Source organism: Budorcas taxicolor, chromosome X, assembly GCF_023091745.1.
Source record: "Budorcas taxicolor isolate Tak-1 chromosome X, Takin1.1, whole genome shotgun sequence".
Classification (NCBI taxonomy): Eukaryota; Metazoa; Chordata; class Mammalia; order Artiodactyla; family Bovidae; genus Budorcas; species Budorcas taxicolor.
Window position 1 is genome coordinate 130,671,338 of NC_068935.1, and position 19,682 is coordinate 130,691,019.

Sequence of the window (19,682 nt, forward strand, 5' to 3'; positions counted from 1 at the left end):
CACTTTTTCGGGACGAGAACCCGAGGCTTAGGCAGGCTAGAATCGGACTCAAACGCATCTCTGTATGACTATTTCAAAGTCAGGGTGTTTCCTCTGGGCCGCAACCACGCTCCGTTTAAAAAAAAAAAAGGAAAAGGCTAACTAAACACAAGGGAACGAAGGTGAGAACGTTGAGAGAAGAGCAAAGAGTTAAATGCCAAGAAACTGTTGTGGATACGGCACCCGCGCAGAAACGAGCACACCCCGCCCACTGCCGGATCCCACCCGAGTGCCGCGATCCGGTCACTATAACGGCCGTCCCCCTGCTGGCGGAGCCCCATTCCGCGCCACGCCCCTTGCGTGGTGCGGAACGTGGCGCTCATGTGACGTCACCGCGGGGAAGGCGGGAGTTCCGGCGCGTCGCAGCCACGTGATCCGCGCCGGAAACCTTCTTCTAGTCACCCCCGCAAGCGCCTCGCGCTAGTTTCAGCCGGTTTCCAATCGGAAATAGGTCCCAGCTCGCCCACCGCCCAGGATTCGCAAGCTACGAGCCTTCGAGGTGACGCGTCCCCTCTGGGGACGGTTGGGTTTCATTTGGGGAGTGAAGGAAGAGCCTGGAGTTCCCTGAGCCTGACTTCCTCAGAGGCCAGGAGAGCTTAGAGCTTGTCAGTCACATTGTCGTATTTATCACCGTCCCGCGGGAATAGGTGGGCCAGAGGCCCATGAGACCCCCCAAATCATTGGTGGTGAATTGTGAGGGGACGGGTTCCAGAGCCTCTCAGCTCTGCCGTGCATCAGAATCACTGGCTTGCTTTAAAATGCCCTAGCCTCCATCCCAGACCAGATAAGTTCAAATCTCTCGAAGTGGGGCCCAGGTATCGATTATTTTTATGAAAGCGCCCCCGTGCGATTCCGGTGTTCCAGGTAACACTTTAAGCTAGGTCTGAACGGTGAACTCGCTTTACCCACTCAGCGCAGTATCGGAACAGAAGATAGCCCAGGTCAGCCTCATTCTTAGAAGGATGTCTATGATATTGGCCCGTCTACCCCAAAATTGGGGTTTTCTCTTTTCCCTCGCATGTTGACCTCTATGGGAGATCTGAGGTTTTGATGGAAGTTATCTGGAGAATATTTGTCACCTACAGTCTTCCCTGCTCCTTACCTGTGGAGGTGGAAAAGGTCTTTTCCCTCTTTTCTTCCTCAGTAATTAAGTGAAGTCAAACCAGTGGCCAACGAAGTATCTTTTAGCTCTGAAATCTTGAGAGTTCCTTAGTATAGACCAGATGATTCTGAACAATTTTTTTTTCAGGAATGATTTTTAAAGTTGTTTCACAAGCTAGGTTCTGTATTCAGCTGTTTTTCACTTTAAGTCAGAACATTACTTGAAAGTCTAGACTGAAGATTAATAGTAACACAAATCACATTTCTGGCATTACTTTGAGAGTTCCCATGAATTGTGGAGTGGGTGTAACCTTTACAAGTACAGTTTATATTAATATAGTTTATAGGAGTAACAGTCCCTTTGGGGTGGCATTGTGAACAAAAATCATATCTTTTCAAAGACCGTTAGCTAGTAACTCTGGGTTGGCAGAACTGAAGGCAAGTTCACAGGCGTACAGATCTCTGATTATTCGTTGCTGTGCTAGGCAAGTATATAAACTAAAGCTCCAGAGAGAGTTTTCATTCTAAAAGTTTTATAGATGGCAAAGGAGTATTTTGTTTTTTAGGGTGCAACATTTAAGGATAGGGTGAGATAAGAAGGATAGGAAGAAAAATTGAACAAACAAGCATAGAGTAGAGGTTGGAGAATTCACAAAATAGATGCTGAACTCTTGGAACTTCATTCCAAGTAACTATTTCCAAGTGACTGGTTCCAAATAACTAGTCATGGTTAGAGCCTTTTTGGTTAATTTCCCATTACCTGTTGTGTTCTTGAGTCAGGAGTTAATTTTGCTTGGGGGTGTCCTCCTATTTCACACAGGGAATTTGGTGAGTTAGTGACATGGGGATTGGTGAACTTGGGAATAAATACATTCACAAATCCCTCACCCTTGCTGACAAATGAAACAGTGCCATTCAGTGGGTGCAATAGGATTTGTATGAAATAGAAGAATTGTTAACTATCCTTTCAGCCTTCCTGCTTCCTCACCTGTGCCTTCTTTGTGATATTGCTTCTTTTTGCAACAACCAGAAGAGTAAACTGGGGTTTGGAATGGAGGCAATGAAAAGGAAATCAAACTCAGGTTTGGGGCTCCTTCACCCATCAGTTTGAACTGTTAGAGGCAAAGAGGGGCAGGCCTTCTGAACCCCAGCTCCTGGGCTTGTAGGAGGCCTCTTCCTGGCAGAAATGGAGCTTGGCCTGCTGAGGGTGGGAAAAGGCCTTTCAGACTTGAGCCATCTCTGATGTCCAAATCACTGAGCAGGGACCATGCCAAGCCGCAGGAGGGAGCCTCTGAGGGCAGCAAGCCAGATGAATTTGCCAGCCTCAGATTGTAGCTAGGGGTGACAACGAGAAGCTCTGCTCCCAAAAAAACCTCCTTTTCTCATTTATATTAGTTGAGGAAGTTGCTACCAGCAAGTGTGTTATTGGGAGACATCTTTGATAGGGTTACTACCCATATCCAGAGATTCCATAGAACTGCATGTGACTCTGTCTGTAATTCAGATTTCTCTACCATGCAGTCATTCATTTTGAGCAGTCTCCAGCAGACCTGGTGTTTTCAACCTTGAAACAATGTATACTGAAGGCCTAATTAGATCCCCCAAATTCTATGGTTGCCTCAAGAACCAAATTAGTGAGAGCCTTATAGGAAACTTGCATAACTAATTTAATGCCCAAAACTGAATGTGTTTCTTTGCAAAACTCACAAAGTAGAGGAGTCTTCATGTATTCAATTTTCAGAATTCTAGTGGGAAAGCAGGATAGAGAGGAAAATCCAGTTACAGAATATCCATTATCGTTTCAAAGGGAATTTGTGTTTCATCTATCTGGTTGCTATGATGTGTCCTAGACCCTATATTTATAAGAATCTAAATAGGCAGTTAAAAGATTGTATACAGTGTGACTACCTCTCAACAAAGCCACATTGCTTATAGTTGGAAATTTGCAACCACTTGGTGGAAATTTTCAAGGACTCAATGGAAATAGTCACGTTTTATTCATTGAAAATCACAAAGCTCTTGTCTGTTGTTGTTCGCGTATAGTTAGGCATTTTTAAATGTATCTCTCAGGATAAGCCGAGTCATTGAAGAATGAGTGCATTTTTTAAGAAGGGCTATATGGGAAAATGTATCATTCAAGACTCAGAGGCACTGTCTTTTGCCTGTGGGCCTCTGCAGTGTTTCGTGAATGACCTCAGTGCTGTTTTTTTCCTTCCTCCTCTGTTGGCTGAGGACAGACAATGAATTGGGTCTCTGTGCTCGCCTGGGCTCAGCTGGGCAGTGACTATTGTGCCATTGTCCTCCCTGGGGAGGGCTGCCCAGTTGGTAGGGCTGTGGGTCCCAGCCTCCCCTGACATCAACCCTCTCCTATCAGCTCCACTTCCCAGTTGGAGAAGAGTTACCACGCAGTCCACGAAGCCAGGCGCCATAAAAGAGTACAAGACGCTCCTGGGAAGGTGGGGAAGGAAAGATCGAATTAAAGATCACTGAAAGGGCATCTCCCATCTGCTGTTCCCATAAGCTTTCTTTTCTTTGCGATGGTAGTAATGTGTGAAAGTACTGCAGTAGTGTCAAGAATTCTTTTAATGTTGGCTTTTCAGAAGCCCCTGCAGTTTTATTAGGTCCTAAAGCTCTCTGTGTGGAAAGAATACCAGTTTTAAAATGTTAACAGGGCCCATTCCTCAAGGAGGTTCTCACCTTCCTTTGGGTGCCGACAAATGCAGTCAGCTGGGAAGGATATGGGTTCCTTCTTCCAGGGAATAGACACTTGAAACTCTCTCCTGCTTCCTGTCCCTTGTTGGGTTCCTGCTAGGCCCAGGCAGCTTGTAGGATCTCCAGCAGAAATCAGCATATGCTTTCTGAGCCCTGTTGATTGATCCTGTTTTCCAGGAGTTAGAATTTTGTTTTGTTTTGTTCTTAATTAAGTCTTTAAGGTCTATGTAGCTCTTTAAGAAATAGTCTGATTTGCTTATTTAGTCACAGACAGGATTCTTTTGTCCCCAGTATTAGGAACTGGTCACCATGATTGCTATTGGTCATAATCAGTTTTCTTGTTTGCACTGGTCTTATTCTGAGCCTGATAACTTCTGAGCTGTGTGAGAATCTCAGTTCTTCCACTGATTTCTAAGTGCAAAGCAAGAAACAGGTAGGGTGCTCAGCATGCTGAGGGCAGGGTCTCTACAGCATCATAATGGATTAACATTAGGGAGAAATGGGCAAGTGATGGCCCATGACTAAGAATGCTGTTTACATTTTTACTGGGTGGTCTTTTCAATTTAAAAAAAAAGAGGAAGGCTATGTAGCAGGATATGTGGCCCACAGGCCCAGAGTATTTGGCCCTTTAGAGAAAAAAATTTGCTGGTATAAAATACCAAGAGTAATACTGGAAATAGCCAGCTAACAATAATTATAAAGGTCTCTGCAAGCTACTCTTTCTTTAGAAATGTTTTTCTATACTTTATCATATTTGATTTGAGAGAGATAATTGATTAATTTGTCATTCATTCTCAGGAACTATATTTTCAACCTAAAGAAAACTTTTTTATTTATTATTTTTATTGAAGTATAGTTGATTTACAGTGTTGTGTTACTTTCAGCTATACAGCAAAGTGATTCAGTCATATATTCTTCTTCAGATTCATTCCCTTTATAGGTTATTACAAAATATTGAGTAGAGTTCCCTGTGCTATACCGTAAGTCCATGTTGGTTATCTGTTTTATATATAGTAGTGTGTATATGTTAATCCCAAACTTGTAATTTATCCCTCCCCTCATTTCCCCTTTGATAACCATAAGCTTGTGTGGGTCTCTTTCTGTTTTGTATATAAGTTGTATTTTTTTTTTTTTTAGATTCCACATATAATCGATACTCTTTTTAAATTGAGTATCTATAGGATTTTAAGAACCTTAAAGATACTTAAAATGTAAAAGCATATGACACATAGGTTTTGGGATATGAGGAGGGAAAATAATAGAGCCAAGGACAGAATGAGCAGCATATTGAACGTAGAGCCTGAGGACTCTAAACCTGCTGGAAGATGGCAGCAGATTTGACTATAAGTGTCCCAGTGGCCAGACAATGAGGAAAGCATAATTAGTAAAATCGACAAAGTTGCCTGTATTCCATGATGGATGTAAATTCATCTTTCCTTCATGGCCTGGGTCTTAAAAGAGGCCAACCTCTCGGCAGATGAATTAATAATGCTTTATAGATAGTCGGCACCCAGGGCTGAGTCTGAGTGACTTCTGATCCAAGTGCAGGAACTGGCTTTCTTCATCCCAATGCCTTGTCCTGGCTGCTTTCTTGCCAAAGTGCTCAGAGTGCCTTTCATGATTTCTGAGGCAGTGGAACATGGCAGTCCTTCTGTCAAATTATTTGTTGAATCAAATGCATACATAAGTAACCACTCCTCAAAGTAGCACTCCCATCCCTTTTTAATCACAGCCATTGACATTTGAACTGCCTGGCAAACGTGATGAATTACACTCGAACCTCGTAAACAGTTGTCTACTGTGTCACGCATTTGCCTGACTTCTCGCTCTGCAGAGGGGAGCCTCTCATAAGCCATTTTGTGTATTTGCAGAATATTAGTGCTACTGTTTCTAAAGCTAGACTGGACTTTCCCAATTATAAATAAAAACAGGGTTGCCAGGATCTGCAGTAGTGTTCAATCACAGTAATGTTTATTACATATTGGAAGCTGTCAGATCTCCCAGTTAGAGATCATTAATATTTACATTGATCTGGTTTTAAGTACAGAGAAAGCGATGGCACCCCACTCCAGTACTCTTGCCTGGCAAATCCCATGGACGGAGGAGCCTGGTAGGCTGCAGTATATATTTTCTAAGGTGTAGAAGTCGGGATTCAAAACTCTTTATTAATTTCCCCAAGATGCATAGATGTCTCCTAGGCTTTTCTAATTTAATTCCTATGCTAATTGTTATTCTCTGAAACAAATTTGATTAAGAATCACATGAAGTTCACTTTAATGTCATTATGTGCTTCAGGCACTTAGAAAACTGTTCAGATTTCAGTGGTGGAGATAGAAAACCTGACAGGAGGGAATCAGCCACTTAAAGGCTGCACCGTACCCTTTAGCACTCAAGGATTAATATACACTGATTCCTACTATAATTGCTCTTGTGTTCGTTTTACCTCTATAGGTGGTTAGCTCCTTAATTGTATTGATTGTTTTTATATATATTTCTTCAGTAGCCTATAAAGCACATAGCAGTTAGCCACACTTTCAGATACTTGCTTATGTTTCAAGCCATTTTAGTTTCAAACTAATGTGAACATTAGTTTACACTTGTATTTTCACTGCATTTGTTCACTTTCCCCCAGTTTACATTTACTATGTGTGTGTGAATTTAGAACAGGTAACAAGAAGTGTGGGCTGTGTTTAAGATAAATTTACAGAAGACCATGTCAGTCCTCTTGGAAATACTCTATTTGAAAGCTTATTATATTTAAAAAGAATGTGAATCATTCTCTTTAGGCTAAATCTTTTTTTTTTTTTGGATCTGACTTGAGGTTATTTTTATTATTTATTTATTTTTTTTTTTAATTAAATTTTTATTTTTACTTTATTTTACTTTACAATACTGTATTGGTTTTGCCATACATTGACATGAATCCACCACGGGTGTACATCCGTTCCCAAACATGAACCCCCGTCCCACCTCCCTCCCCGTAACATCTCTCTGGCTAAATCTTAAAAGATGTGGTCGATTTAACTTATCAGTTTTCCACATTAACCATAGTAAAACATCTGATGGAGGTTACAGAATAAGTCGATATTTCTTAAGGCTTGGAGATTTTCAAATTCTACCCTATAATTAAGTGAAGTAGGAGAAATAAGACTCCTTCAGTATCTGATTTCCAGAGTTTCAAAACCCAAGTACCTGTTTGCTCAGCATCATGTTGTGTTAGGGGTTTCATCTCATAGATGCTTAAATTCTTGTGCGTTTTAGGCTATTGCTTTTGTTTAACTTTTTTCTTAGGTACATTCTGGTATATGCTGGCGCTTTGAGCATCTCTGAACCCTTGAACAGGAGGGGTAAAATTTAAGTCTGTTTTAAATAAGTTGTAAAGGGTGCAGCTGCAAATTAAACTTTACCTTGAGGTGTTTCCTGCCATATCAGTAAATTGCAAGAGATAGGTATTGGGGAAATGGCCAAAAACCTCACACCACTGGACTGACCCGATGTCTGCCCTGGACTTGTTCTTTTCTAGTTTCGGGGCTCAGTTTGGACTTTCACAGTCAGAGATGGAGGCAAAGGTAAGATTTTTCTTTTTAACTCATGAGAGGAAAAAAAAAGGTACATTTTCACTTTAAAAGTCTTAGTGTCTCATTGCATGATGGAGTAGAGCAAAGGGATGCATCAGAAAGCTATAAGTAAAGCACCATGGGGTGTGCAGCTAGTCAGCTTCTGTCCCAGGCACTGAGGGCCCGCAGGTGTTTAGGGGCCAGAGAGGGAGGAACCAGAAGACATCATCCTCAGTAATCCCCACGCTTCTCGGCAGGCATTTCTAACTTGGAATCGGTCACTTCATTGCAGCAGGTTGAAAGGTCCAGGATGATAGGCAGTGGCTCCTCATTGCTCCCTGCGTGTCATCTAAAAATGATTACTATTAGCCTCTGTCCCTAGTTTTATCAGGGAGAAGGAAATGGCAACCCACTCCAGTGTTCTTGCCTGGAGAATCCCAGGGACAGAGGAGCCGGGTGGGCTGCCATCTATGGGGTCGCACAGAGTCGGACACGACTGAAGTGACTTAGCAGCAGCAGCTAGTTTATCATGGGCTGCCATCTCACTGTTCAGTGCCTACCTCATGTGCGAGTACTTCAAAACAAGTGTGCACTCATGGGCGTGGACCTGTCTTATATCCTCTTTGGCCCCCAGGCATCCTAATGAGGAGGAGGTATTTAGTAGATACACAGTAAAAAGGTTAGTTGATTGACTGTTTGAAGGTTTCTTTTGAGGCTGAACCCGTGTGGTGTCTAGCCTGCAGTCTCTGTGTTTTGTAGCCGGAATCCACACAAGCTCCCGAGTCTTGGTCCTCTCATCCAGTTTATGCAAGGTACTGGCAGCATTACCATCAAGCCATGGCATGGATGCGCAGCCACCAGAGTGCCTATCGGAAGGCGGTGGAATCAGTCCTCACTTCCCCGTGGTACTACCCAGCCACTGACCTCACCCAGAGCGCTGCCGCCAAGGGTGGCACAAGTCCTCAGTTCTGCTCCAAGTCTCCCTCGGCCTCCGGGGATGCCTGCCGCAGGCGTTCACGCCCTGGCAAGCCGGGACCACGACGACGCAGCACAGAAAAGCCAGCCAAGTTCGCAGAGGACAACGAGAGCGAGTCCGACGACTGCGGCATAGTGTGCGACCTGAGCAACATGGTGATCACGGATGAGCTGCGCCAGTACTTCGCGGAGACCGAGCGGCACCGGGAGGAGCTCCGTAAGTACAGCCCACCCCATCTCGGGCCTGTCTTCCTGCCCTCACGTACAAACTTCTAACCCCTTACTTGGGTCCAGGTAATAATCAAACCCAGTCCTAAGCCTGGAACAAGCTCTTGTGATGTGGTACCTCACTTACATTAGTTTTCCACAGTTGTTTCAATATAGGACTTTTTTTTTTTTTTTAGTTCTTATGTAGTGGTGGTGGTTGTTTAGTGGCTGGCTCAGTCGTGTCCGACTCTACAACCCTATGGACTGTAGCCCGCCAGGCTCCTCTGTCCATGGGATTCTGCAGGCAAGAACACTGGAGTGGGTTGCCATGCCATTCTCCAGGGGATCTTCCCCACCCAGGGATCAAACCTGCATCTCAGGTATCTTCTGGGTCAGCAGGGAGATTCTTTACCACTGAGCCAATGGGGAAGCCCTTTTTAAATTCCAGAACAAAACTGATCCTAACAGTACCTCTATCGCTGAATTTTAGGCAGTACACTGGAGTATTTGCATGCGTGTGTGTATGTGTGCATTCCCTAACCTACACAACAGTCCTTCAGGGCTTTAAGCCCTTTTCACACATGAGGAAACTGGACTTTTCTCACATGTGAAACCTCAGGAGGTTTCTGGACTTGTTCTATGAGACCAACTAGTAATTTGCTATTAGGATTCAAACCAAGGTCTGTCCAGTCTCTGTGCTTATTCATCTGGCACAAGCTTAGGAAATAGATTTTGTCCCTGAGACCATTCGGTTCCTAAAGTACTGTTGCCAGTTCACTGGTACACAACTGAGAGACTGCCCTGGTGCTGCAAAGCCACCAAGTCTTAAATCTCAAGCTCCCTTCAAAATGGAGACCAGTGAGAACCTAAACAGGGCAACAAAATGCCTGGTACTTACCCTCTCTTGTTTGATCCTTCACTGTGGCTGTCTGTCCCTAGGGTTAGAGAATTGTGATAATCAGTCAGAAAGTAGGAACTTTCTTAATTGCTTAGTAACTTGCCACAAAAAACTAAGGTTGTTCTTTGTACTTTCCTTACTATTAAGAGTCACCAGCCCATTTACATTGTAAGTGTCTCTAACAGACATGCAAATACTTTTCTCCCTATTACAACCAGTGTGTGTGCTTTGTCACTCACTTGTGTCAGACTCTCTGCGACCCCATGGACTGTAGCCTCCCAGGCACCTCTGTCCGTGGGGATTCTCCAGGCAAGAATACTGGAGTGGGTTGCCATGCCCTCCTCCAGGGGTTCTTCCCCACCTAGGGATCGAACCCAGGTCTCCTGCATTGTATGCTGATACTTTACCGTCTGAACCAGCAGGGAAGCCCATTACAACCAGTAGGCAGTCTCAATATTGTTTTTATTGCATTCTAATCATATATATTTTACTTAGAATTTTCTAGTAAACAGAGGCATAGAAACCTGGGGATGTGTGATTTTCGTTTACATCTTGATTGATCTGTATGTTCCTAATGATGGGTGAGCATTTCTTGATGCCCCCTAAGTGCAAGGAACTGAGCAGTGTGTGTAAAGCCTCGTGGCCTTTAGTATCTGCCTGTGGTTCTCACTAAACGACTCATTCAGTTGTTTTACTTCCCTTCTTTTGATTAAACTGTTGGCTTCTTTTTTGCATATCAGAAAGTACATCCAAACAAATCTTTTTAAAACTACTTTCTATTACACACAGAATACATGTCTTTCCATGATCTTCAGAAATAAATTTTACCTTTTTTCGAAATACATTGGAAATAACCATGGGTCTAATTAAAAAGCATATAAACGGATGAGGGAGGGTCGTCATTGGAGCATGTCTACTTGTGTTTGGAATGCTGTTACAGGCTTTTGGAAAAGAAAATATGAGGAAGCCAGTGCTTATTTCTCTTGTCCTTACCCAAGGCAGAAGATGATGTTTTTCCTGCCAGAAAGAGCGCTACTTTTGTGACAGAAGTTGTAATTAAGGATGGGAGCAAACCCCAGCCATCTAAAAGGCCATTTTGAATGACCTGCTAATTTTAAATAAACCTGAAATATCATCTGTACCCAAGTGAGGAGTTAGAAGTTTCTGAGTGAGCGTAGGAGACAAGAGCATCTGCGATGGAAGCATTGTCAGGTCCCTGGGAGACATGAGAGTTGTCTGGCGAGGGTGAGAACAGGCTTTGGTGTCAGAATCGAATCTTCTCACGAAAGACATGATCTTCTGAGAAGCAACTGCCGGGGCCTGATGCTGCCCCTCCAGAAATAACAGGCATGGCTTCACCAGCGCCAGGTATTTCCACCAGCTCTTTCAGTGGTGTACAGGATCAATATGTGTTCCTCGGAGCAGTCATGAATGATAGCACTCAGATGTAAGTAATTGGAATGCCCACAGTGCTTTCCAATCCATTACCTCTGCTAGAAATGCTCACGGAGGTTCAGTTACACACACGGCTGGGAGATGCTTGAATAAAGAAAGGAGGGATCTGCGTCGTGTGAATACTTGGTTGAAGTTGTTTTGCTCTTCGAGCCACTAGACACTATTCAATCAGGGCAAACCCAGCCCTGCACATGAATCATTTAGAGAACATAGATAGTATCAAATATTACTAGCAAGGGAAAACGTAGATAAACTTGAAAGATTTAGCTTTTTCCGGATTACTCACCTCTACAAGAACTTGTACATTTTACAGTTTAGTGTCATCTGAGTCTTATTTAATGTTTTCTTGGGATAAAATCCTTTACCATGGACAGCATGTTCTTGTTTGTGATTACTGTTCTTCTAGAGAATCTCTAATTTCACATATTTCCATGATAAAATTTCTTTTAAAATTAACTAGGATAAATAAAGAACTCCTCTTGTGCAGGGGTAACAGGCATGCTTTTGATGGTTCTATATCACGTTTCCTTAATGGGTATTTCTGTTATTTAAAACTTCACTGGTAATATTAAGGGAAATTAGATGGTTGTGAAGTTTTAAAAGGTGGACTGTGTTGTCAGGTATTTCTTAGGAAAAATAACTGTTAGGTTAATAAAGGCATCATTTTTAGTCATAAATAACAATGAACTGAGACTGTGAGGTCCTCATCCTAATACTTAGAGAAGGAGGCCCCCCAAAACAAACACCACTGTTGTCTCACCGAGAACCAGTCCGACATTTTGGGGGTAGATGTCAGGCACAAACAGGGACATTGTCTCAAAGAGCATAAACTGGTGTGGGAAGAGAAGACAAAAATCAAGCTTAAAAGGATACTAGAAGAGCTATCTGGGGTGCAGGTCATGGGTAGCTTTGCAAGTGAGGGGAAGAGCCAGTGGGCTCAGCTGTCAGAAGAGTTCCACCAGGTGATTGTGGAGAAACGGAGTGTGCGCTTGGCTTTGAGGTACTGGATCCGTGTGCAATGAGAGAAAGGGGTCAGTGCACGCCTGTGCGGCACTCAAAGCGCTGTTCTTACCGAAGGGCCCAGATGTGGTTCGTATACGTGTGATGGGCGCGTCTGCTCCACTCTTTGGTACCCACACCCACTCCCCACCGCCTTCCCCGAGCAGGAAGGTGTAGACTCTCGGCTTCCTAGTGAGCCTTCAGTCAGTCTGCTGGAACCCCAGCCCACCCTCTCTGGAAAACCTGGAGGATGTAGCGAAGTGTACAGCCTGGTGTCTAGTGAGCCATCCTGGTTTCGTCAAGTGTAGGAGCATGCTGGTGGAGCACAGTTCCACCGTGTGTGTGTCTCGTCTAGTCCAGATGTTGAGATGGGCATCAGCCAGTCTGTGAGAGGACACGTGTGAATGGCCGTAGAAAAATGGAAGGGAGGGCTGGAAATGCACTTTCATTCTGAAAGGAAGCTGCCTGGCTAGCTCAGTTGGTAGAGCATGAGGCTCTTACTCTAAAAGTAAACATGGCGATTGCCCGTGGACCTGGGGGCGACATTTGTCATGGAGTCAGGGGTGCGGGCTGAGGAGGGGAGAAGACCCATCACAAACAGCTCCAGCTCTTGGCAAGCACCTGTGTTCTGGGTGTGTTGCTGACGAGCCAGAAACAGGGCGTTAGTGATATAAATCAAGTCTGTGCTTTCGCTCAGTTATGCTGAGGTCATTAATCCTGGCAACACAGCAGAGAATATAACCAGACATGCTAATCCTAGAAAAATGGGGGGAAATCACATTCTTTAACACTCATTTGTCTTAATGCTTTGTCCTCCAAAATGTTCTGCCTTTGGGCTAATTATCTGTGGAATACTGAATGTTTTCCTGCCATATCAGGGTCTCTGAAGTCCAAGTCACTTCCCATGATAGTTTTTTTTTCCTTTATAGACTTGCAGTCTACATTGGTAGCATCATGTGAATGTGTAGATTGGGGTGAAAATATCAAGGTTGTATAGCCTGAACCCAGATGGAGTCCAGTAGAGTTTCTCCCTGATAGTCTAATGCTGTGTTTCCTGCTTTAGCTCTATGTGCATGTTAACCCTGGAGTTAGTTTCCTAGTGCTGTTGTAACAAATTACACAAACTGTGTGATTTAAAACTGCAGAAGTTTCTTCTCTCACAGTTCTGGAGGCCAGAAGGACAAAGTCAAGGTGTCGCCAGCGCCACACCTCCAGAGGTGCTACAGCCTGCCTCCTCCAGCTCCTGGCAGCTCCTGGCTTTCAGTGGCTTGTGGCAACAAGGGTGCCGTCTCTGCTGCCATTTTCCCATGGTTTCCCCCGTGTCTGTATGTGCCCTGTTCTGTCTCTCAGAAGGATACTCTCATTGGATTTGGGATCCACCCTAATCCAGAATCATCTCAATCCGTAGTTACATCCCCAAAGTCCCTGAGCTTCTGAGGTTTGGGGTAGCTGGAAATTTGTGGGCGGTTTACCCTGCTACAACCCTGTGTTAAAGGTGGAATCAACAAAGATACTCCAATTTGTTTTAAAGCAAGTTGCCTTGGGCAATATCCTGCACGAAAAAGGTGCTTAGTAACACTGAGTCCCACAGCTGTTTTCGGGAGAAATGACTGGCATCTGTGTGACAAGGGCAGCTATGTCTGATGTTCAGCTCCTCTGCTTGCCAGCCCTCTGGTTGGCTGAGCCCTCACCTTGTTTTGACAGAAAGAAAAATGGCCAGTGATTGACAATCCGTTCCTGCACTGGGACGGAGAAAGCAATAAATAGAACCCAAATAAGTCGATGCCCTCAAATGAGTGTTGAATCCTGAGATTGGCTAGGATCCCTGGGTCAGTGTGCGCTAAAGTACTTTCATGTGCCACCTGTAGCCTCCAGTCCAGCCAGTCTGAACGTGCTTGGTTTTAAGCTGACCAGGTTTCACGTCTGTATTAATAGTCTGATGTTACAACTTGGGTGTGTGTATGTAAGTAAAGGTAAAGCAACTCAAATGTAAGGGAACAAAATCAGACTACAACTCAGTAATGCCTCTCCCCAGGGAAATTCAGAGGCCCTCTGAGAGAGGCTCTGCCCAGTGCCTTTTGAGAGGTGAGCATCTGTTTCTCTATCACTGGGTTGTCATCTTTCTCCAACAGCATCTGGAAGGGACAGTTGTTTACAAAGAATAATGTATGGCCTTTGCCCGAGCTTTCTGTTGACAACCACTTCTGACCACCTGCTTTGGGTCAGGCATTGCAGCCTCCCCCAGGGCTGGGGAGATGGGGTGAGTAAAGGCCATAGTGCCCTCCCCAGGGTGGACTCCCACAGGTAGGCCGCTGGTGCCGGGGGCCCTGCTTCCTGTCTCTCTGATCTATGTTGGAGGGCAACTCCCCGCTGTGCAGGCTTCCTAGGTGACACTGGTGGTAAAGAATCCGCCTCCCAGTGCTGGAGACATAAGAGACGTGGGTTTGATCCCTGGGTCGGGAAGATCGCCCAGAGAAGGAAATGGCAACCCACTCCAGTATTCTTGCCTGGAGAATCCCATGGACAGAGGAGCCTGGTGGGTTACAGTCCCTAGGATCACAAAGAATCAGACACGAGTGCAGCAACTTAGCACGCACAATGTCCATGAGATAGTTTTTGTCAGAAGGGCAGCAGAAAGAAGCATCATGATAATAGGCATGGTAAGTTACAAGGAAAACAAATAAAGATGCAAAAGTAGAAAGGTTAAATTCACATATTCTGATGGCAGAGAGCAACACTAAAGACAGCAAAGGTCCCAGTTTTCTTTTAAATTTGTAAACTCAGAGACTGATTTCAATAGGAAGTTCAACAACATCTATTGTGTCACTAAACCTGTTGGTGAGAATGATGGTAGTCTTAGGACAGGCTTGAGAGTGAAAGGCCCATGGTCTGGGAACTGCTGCCGTCCATGTGCACAAGCTCTGAGGGACCATGTGAAACTGTTTCCTCAGGGCCTGAGGACTATTAACAAGTCCTAGGCTGTCACAGGCAGCATGGGGGCTCTGCTATCCCTGGCTTGGGTGGAGATGCCAAGCCTTCAGAAGAGAAGTCCCTGGCTGTGGTGGGGGGTGGAGGGGGTTAGAACTGAAACACCTGTATACCCGAATGAGAATTGAACATCTTAAATCCTGAAGTTTCAGATTTGCCAGAAAGACCAGAAATGAGAAACAAATGCTTGTCGACCTCCCATTCATTTGCACATCAGGCCAATATTTTGGTTTAGTTCTGCCTTTTACACTAGGTCATTTCTATCTTTTGTGTGGATAAGGTAACAGTTATATTGTATTTCTTTTGCTTGACAGTCATTTGGATTTTCCACATACTACCTCCTTATATAAAAAGAAGCTGCAGTTATGCTAAGACAGAAATGACCACATGCATTTTTAATGTTTCCAAGCTTATAAAACTCTCCAGCTCCACAATGTGATTTATAAATGAATGAGATTTGTGAGTGTCTGTACCTAGCCACATCAATAGCATAGGCACATAAATACCTCGCCATTCACTCGATGTGCTCACTCTTGTGTTCCCTTCCATACTGAGCTTTCATTCTACTTTCATTTTTTTTAACAAAGGAAAAAATGATTTATATCATTGTTTTATTCCCTACAACCATCTTCAGTCCTTCAGTTCAGTTCAGTCGCTCAGTCGTGTCTGACTCTTTGCGACCCCATGAATTGCAGCATGCCAGGCCTCCCTGTCCATCACCAACTCCCGGAGTTCACTCAGACTCAACATCCATCGAGTCCGTGATGCCATCAAGCCATCTCATCCTCTGTCGTCCCCTTCTCCTCCTGCCCCCAATCCCTCCCAGCATCAGAGTCTTTTCCAATGAGTCAACTCTTTGCATGAGGTGGCCATAGTACTGGAGTTTCAGCTTTAGCATCATTCCTTCCAAAGAAATCCCAGGGCTGATCTCCTTCAGAATGGACTGGTTGGATCTCCTTGCAGTCCAAGGGACTCTCAAGAGTCTTCTCCAACACCACAGTTCAAAAGCATCAATTCTTCGGTGCTCAGCTTTCTTCACAGTCCAACTCTCACATCCATACATGACCACTGGAAAAACCATAGCCTTGACTAGACGAAGTAGCATTTCTCTTGGTAGCAGCAGTGGCTACAAAGGTGTGCATTCTCTGTTCTTGACAGTCACTTAAAACAAAAATCTGTAAGTTGACTAAAATTTGACCTTAGGTTTTGTTGACATTTTTATGTTGTTTCTAGTTTACATAAGAATAAAAGTTATACTACTAGGACTTGTTATGGTAAAAACAGAGAGGGGAGGATAACCTGAGTAAATATGTGTTGCTTTACAAGAATCCATTTAGATGAGATGAGAGCACATAACCCACCATCATGCAGTTGAGCCTAAGCTGGCCTGGAGTGAAGGGAAAGCCCCATCCATCCAGAAGGAAGGTGGCTGGTGGGCTGCTGCAGGCAGCACAGAGGCCTTCCTGCCATCTGCAGAAGCATGCTTTCTCAGCCCTTTCCTACCTTTGGCCAGCCTTGAAACCCGTTCACCTTTCCTTACGTGGTGTGATTTGTGTTGAGGAGGTGTGTGGGGATCGTTTCTCATCCTCGAGTTCTCTAGCTGCTAGCATTCACCCTTTTCCAGATGACCTCAAACCCATACCTCTTCCACAGAGGTGATTGTTTTTCCCCCACCAGCTCATTTGTGGTGGGAATTACTACTACTTGCAGCCCTGGACTTGGCAGGAAGTGTTTCCTTTCCCAGCTGGCCAGGTCCAGTGTTTGAACCCATGGGAGTACCACTGGCTACGCCTCACGGGGCAGCTTGTGGGCAGCCGTGTGGACCCAGAGAGACCCGAGGGGCTGCATTTTTCTCCTCTTGTTTTTCAGGCCCATTGCTAAACGTGGATAGTTTGGGGTGCTGAGTGAGTGAGAGATGCACTTCCTAAAGGAGATAGTGATCACTGCACATGGGTTATGCCTTAGAGCCTGAGAAGCTCCCAGCCAGTGGGTTAGGGCCAGGTGTCCTGACAGTTAGAAGGGGAAGGCAGAGGGAAGCGAGGGCCAGCTGAGACGACCCGGCTCATGGAACATGTTGCTTGCTTCCCAGGGCGGCAGCATCAGCTGGACGCAGCGCGCCTGAAAGACTATGTGAATGCTGACCACGGCCTGTACTGCGACAAGCGCGGCCGCTCTGCGCTGCCCCCAACTGAGCGGCCTGGAGAACGGCGCCAGGCTGAGATGCAGCGCCTGTACGGGGCCAGCGCCGCCAAGATCCAGGCTATGGAGACGGCCATGCAGCTCAGCTTTGACAAGCATTGCGATCGCAAACAGCCCAAGTACTGGCCCGTCATCCCGCTCAAGTTCTGAGCCCTGCCCGGGGGGCCCCCTGCCTGCCTCTGCCTCTGGTTGCCTTTCATGGTTGCCCTCTCCCATGGCTTTTGTCAGGGAAAGAGGGCTCAATGCCGACAACTGAGCACATTCACCCAAGTCCCCTGGGGGCAGTGATAAGGCCAGCCACCTGGAAGTGGGCAGAACACGTCCTGTTGTGAGAGAGGTTTTCTTTTGACATAAAATGATAATTTCATATCCATCCCGTTGGTTTTGAATGTTAATAAGAGTGACCAGTTCATTAAAGTTCTTACTTGCAGATCCTGCCTAGTCGTTACGTTTCTCTTTTCTTCTTTCTTTAACCCAGCTGAGCTAGGCGAAGGCTTTCAGGGGCTCAGATGTCTCTCCCACCCCAAGTCCTCTAGCCACGCTGCAAAGGATGCAAACCTACTGGCCCAGCAGCACAGAGCTCAGCAGAGTGCATGTGCTGTCAAGGACCGGAGTTCCTAGTTCAGGCTTTCAGGCCGCATGGTCCGTGTCCCAACTCCTCAGTTCTGCCCTTGCAGGAGGAAGAAAGACAGCCAGAGATGGTGAGTAAAGGCCTGGGCATGGCCGCATGCCAATAAAACTTTATTCATGAAAACAGGCCAGGTTTGGCTTGTGGGCTCCTGCTCTAAAGGAATGAAAATCCGTGTCTGATGTCCTTCTGGTTACCTGCTTGTCTCGACAGAGCTTGAAAGTCATCCAGAATTGAGAGCCGGGGACAGTGATTCCCAAACTTGCTCACCTCTGCAGTCTCCTCGGTGGTAGCAAAGGTGTCATTGAACTCTTACTACATATAGTGAATACTGTTTTGATAAGAATATATTTCAGGGAACAAAAACCTAAAAATTGATGTCTCAGTCCACTTATAAAAGCCAGCTGCCTTTTAAATAAGTTATTTTGGTGCATTGCCAGGGTGAACTGCGCTGACCTGCGAAGATGAGCACATCCATCAAAGGCTGGTGAAAAGATAGAGTATTGACATGTTTCTCCCTTGAAACACTTAGCTGCGCATTTCAGCCCCTGCCCTGAGACAAATACATTACTTTTCCTCAGCCCCGGGTGCTTATTTTTCCAAGCTCACGTTTTATTACTGAAGTTACAGTTTGTGCTTGGGTATTGTAGACAAAAATCAGAATTAACTTCCCCTGTGGTGACACATGACCAAAATTTCAAATCTTTAGCAGTTCTCTCTTTTTTTCTTTGAAACCTATATGCCTAAATAGAAAATAAATGTGACTGAGGCAGGAATACAAACTGAAGCCTTTAATGACGGTAGTTTTCTTGGCAATTTGAGAGTGAAGTGTTTATCCTCCCAAAAGACGCTCCTGCCTTCCCCTAGAGAAACCCCCAGGGCTTGGCGTTCCTCGCTCCTGACGTAGGACTTCATGATACCCCCAGCATGGGGTCCTTGAGGACCACCTGGGGTCAGTGCCTGGAAAATACACAGCGCTGGCCACGTGGTATATACGCAATCAATGCTGATGCTCATCTATTCCCTATCTCTAAAAATTGCCAAAGAATGCCAACAGAAGTCCTGGCTGTGGAACTTGTTCCAGATAAGGGGACCTATCTCCCTGTCAGCAGTTGGAACAGATGGACTGGCTCCTGACACCTCAGCCTCACCTGTTCTTCTACCCCGATGTCCTTTGTGTGATCACTCGTTCATTCATTCACACAGCAGATGTTTAGTCCTTTCCATCCCAATTAGCTGGACCATGGTCTCTTCCCTTGGGGACATGGTGGTGGGCAGCGAGGGCAGGGGGCAGTGCTACAAGAGCTCAGGGGAGGGAGGTAAGGGCCAGGCTTCTTAATTAACCTAAGCACTGTCAACACTTGGAACTGGATCATTCTTTCTTCTAAAAGAATCCATACCATGGACACCTATTTATGAACTAAAACTGATAAACTCTTGGGAAGTATTCACACACACCAGCTTCAGAATAAGAGTTTGGTTCTGGGCAGCGAGAGGATTGGAGTCCCCAACCAGGGGGGTTTCTCTGTCTCTCTGATGTTTCATTTCTTTATAACAGAAAAGTTATGGTAGAACCCAGCTTTTCCCATCCAGGGGTTTCTCTGTCTCTCTGATGTTTCATTTCTTTTTAACAAAAGTTATGGTAGAACCCAGCTTCGATGGAAGCCCCCCAAATTCTGCAAACTTCTGACAAAGTCATTTCTCTTTCAGTTCATTTCTAGGATTAACTATTACATGAAGTTTTTATAAAACTCATATAGGGCTTTAAGTAATTGGTGGCTCAGATGGTTAAGCGTCTGTCTACAATGTGGGAGACCCAGGTTCGATCCCTGGGTTGGGAAGATCCCCTGGAGAAGTAAATGGCAATCCACTCCAGTACTATTGCCTGGAAAATCCCATGGTCAGAGGAACCTGGTAGGCTACA

General features: G+C 45.1%; 1 protein-coding gene across 1 annotated transcript; it reads left to right on the top strand.

Annotated features, from left to right (window-relative positions):
• The first annotated feature begins 408 nt into the window (after nucleotides 1-408).
• Nucleotides 409-17,561, top strand: GEMIN8 (gem nuclear organelle associated protein 8). The gene is made up of 4 exons (XM_052663495.1): nucleotides 409-538; nucleotides 7,376-7,421; nucleotides 8,169-8,601; nucleotides 17,021-17,561. The coding sequence occupies exons 2-4, from the start codon at nucleotides 7,410-7,412 to the stop codon at nucleotides 17,278-17,280; spliced, it is 705 nt and encodes a 234-aa protein (XP_052519455.1). The 5' UTR covers nucleotides 409-538; nucleotides 7,376-7,409; the 3' UTR covers nucleotides 17,281-17,561.
• The last annotated feature ends 2,121 nt before the right edge of the window (nucleotides 17,562-19,682 follow it).

Coding starts and splice junctions, on each gene's coding strand:
- GEMIN8 (XM_052663495.1), top strand. Junction 8,602..17,020: donor GCGGCACCGGGAGGAGCTCC/GTAAGTACAGCC, acceptor CTTGCTTCCCAG/GGCGGCAGCATCAGCTGGAC.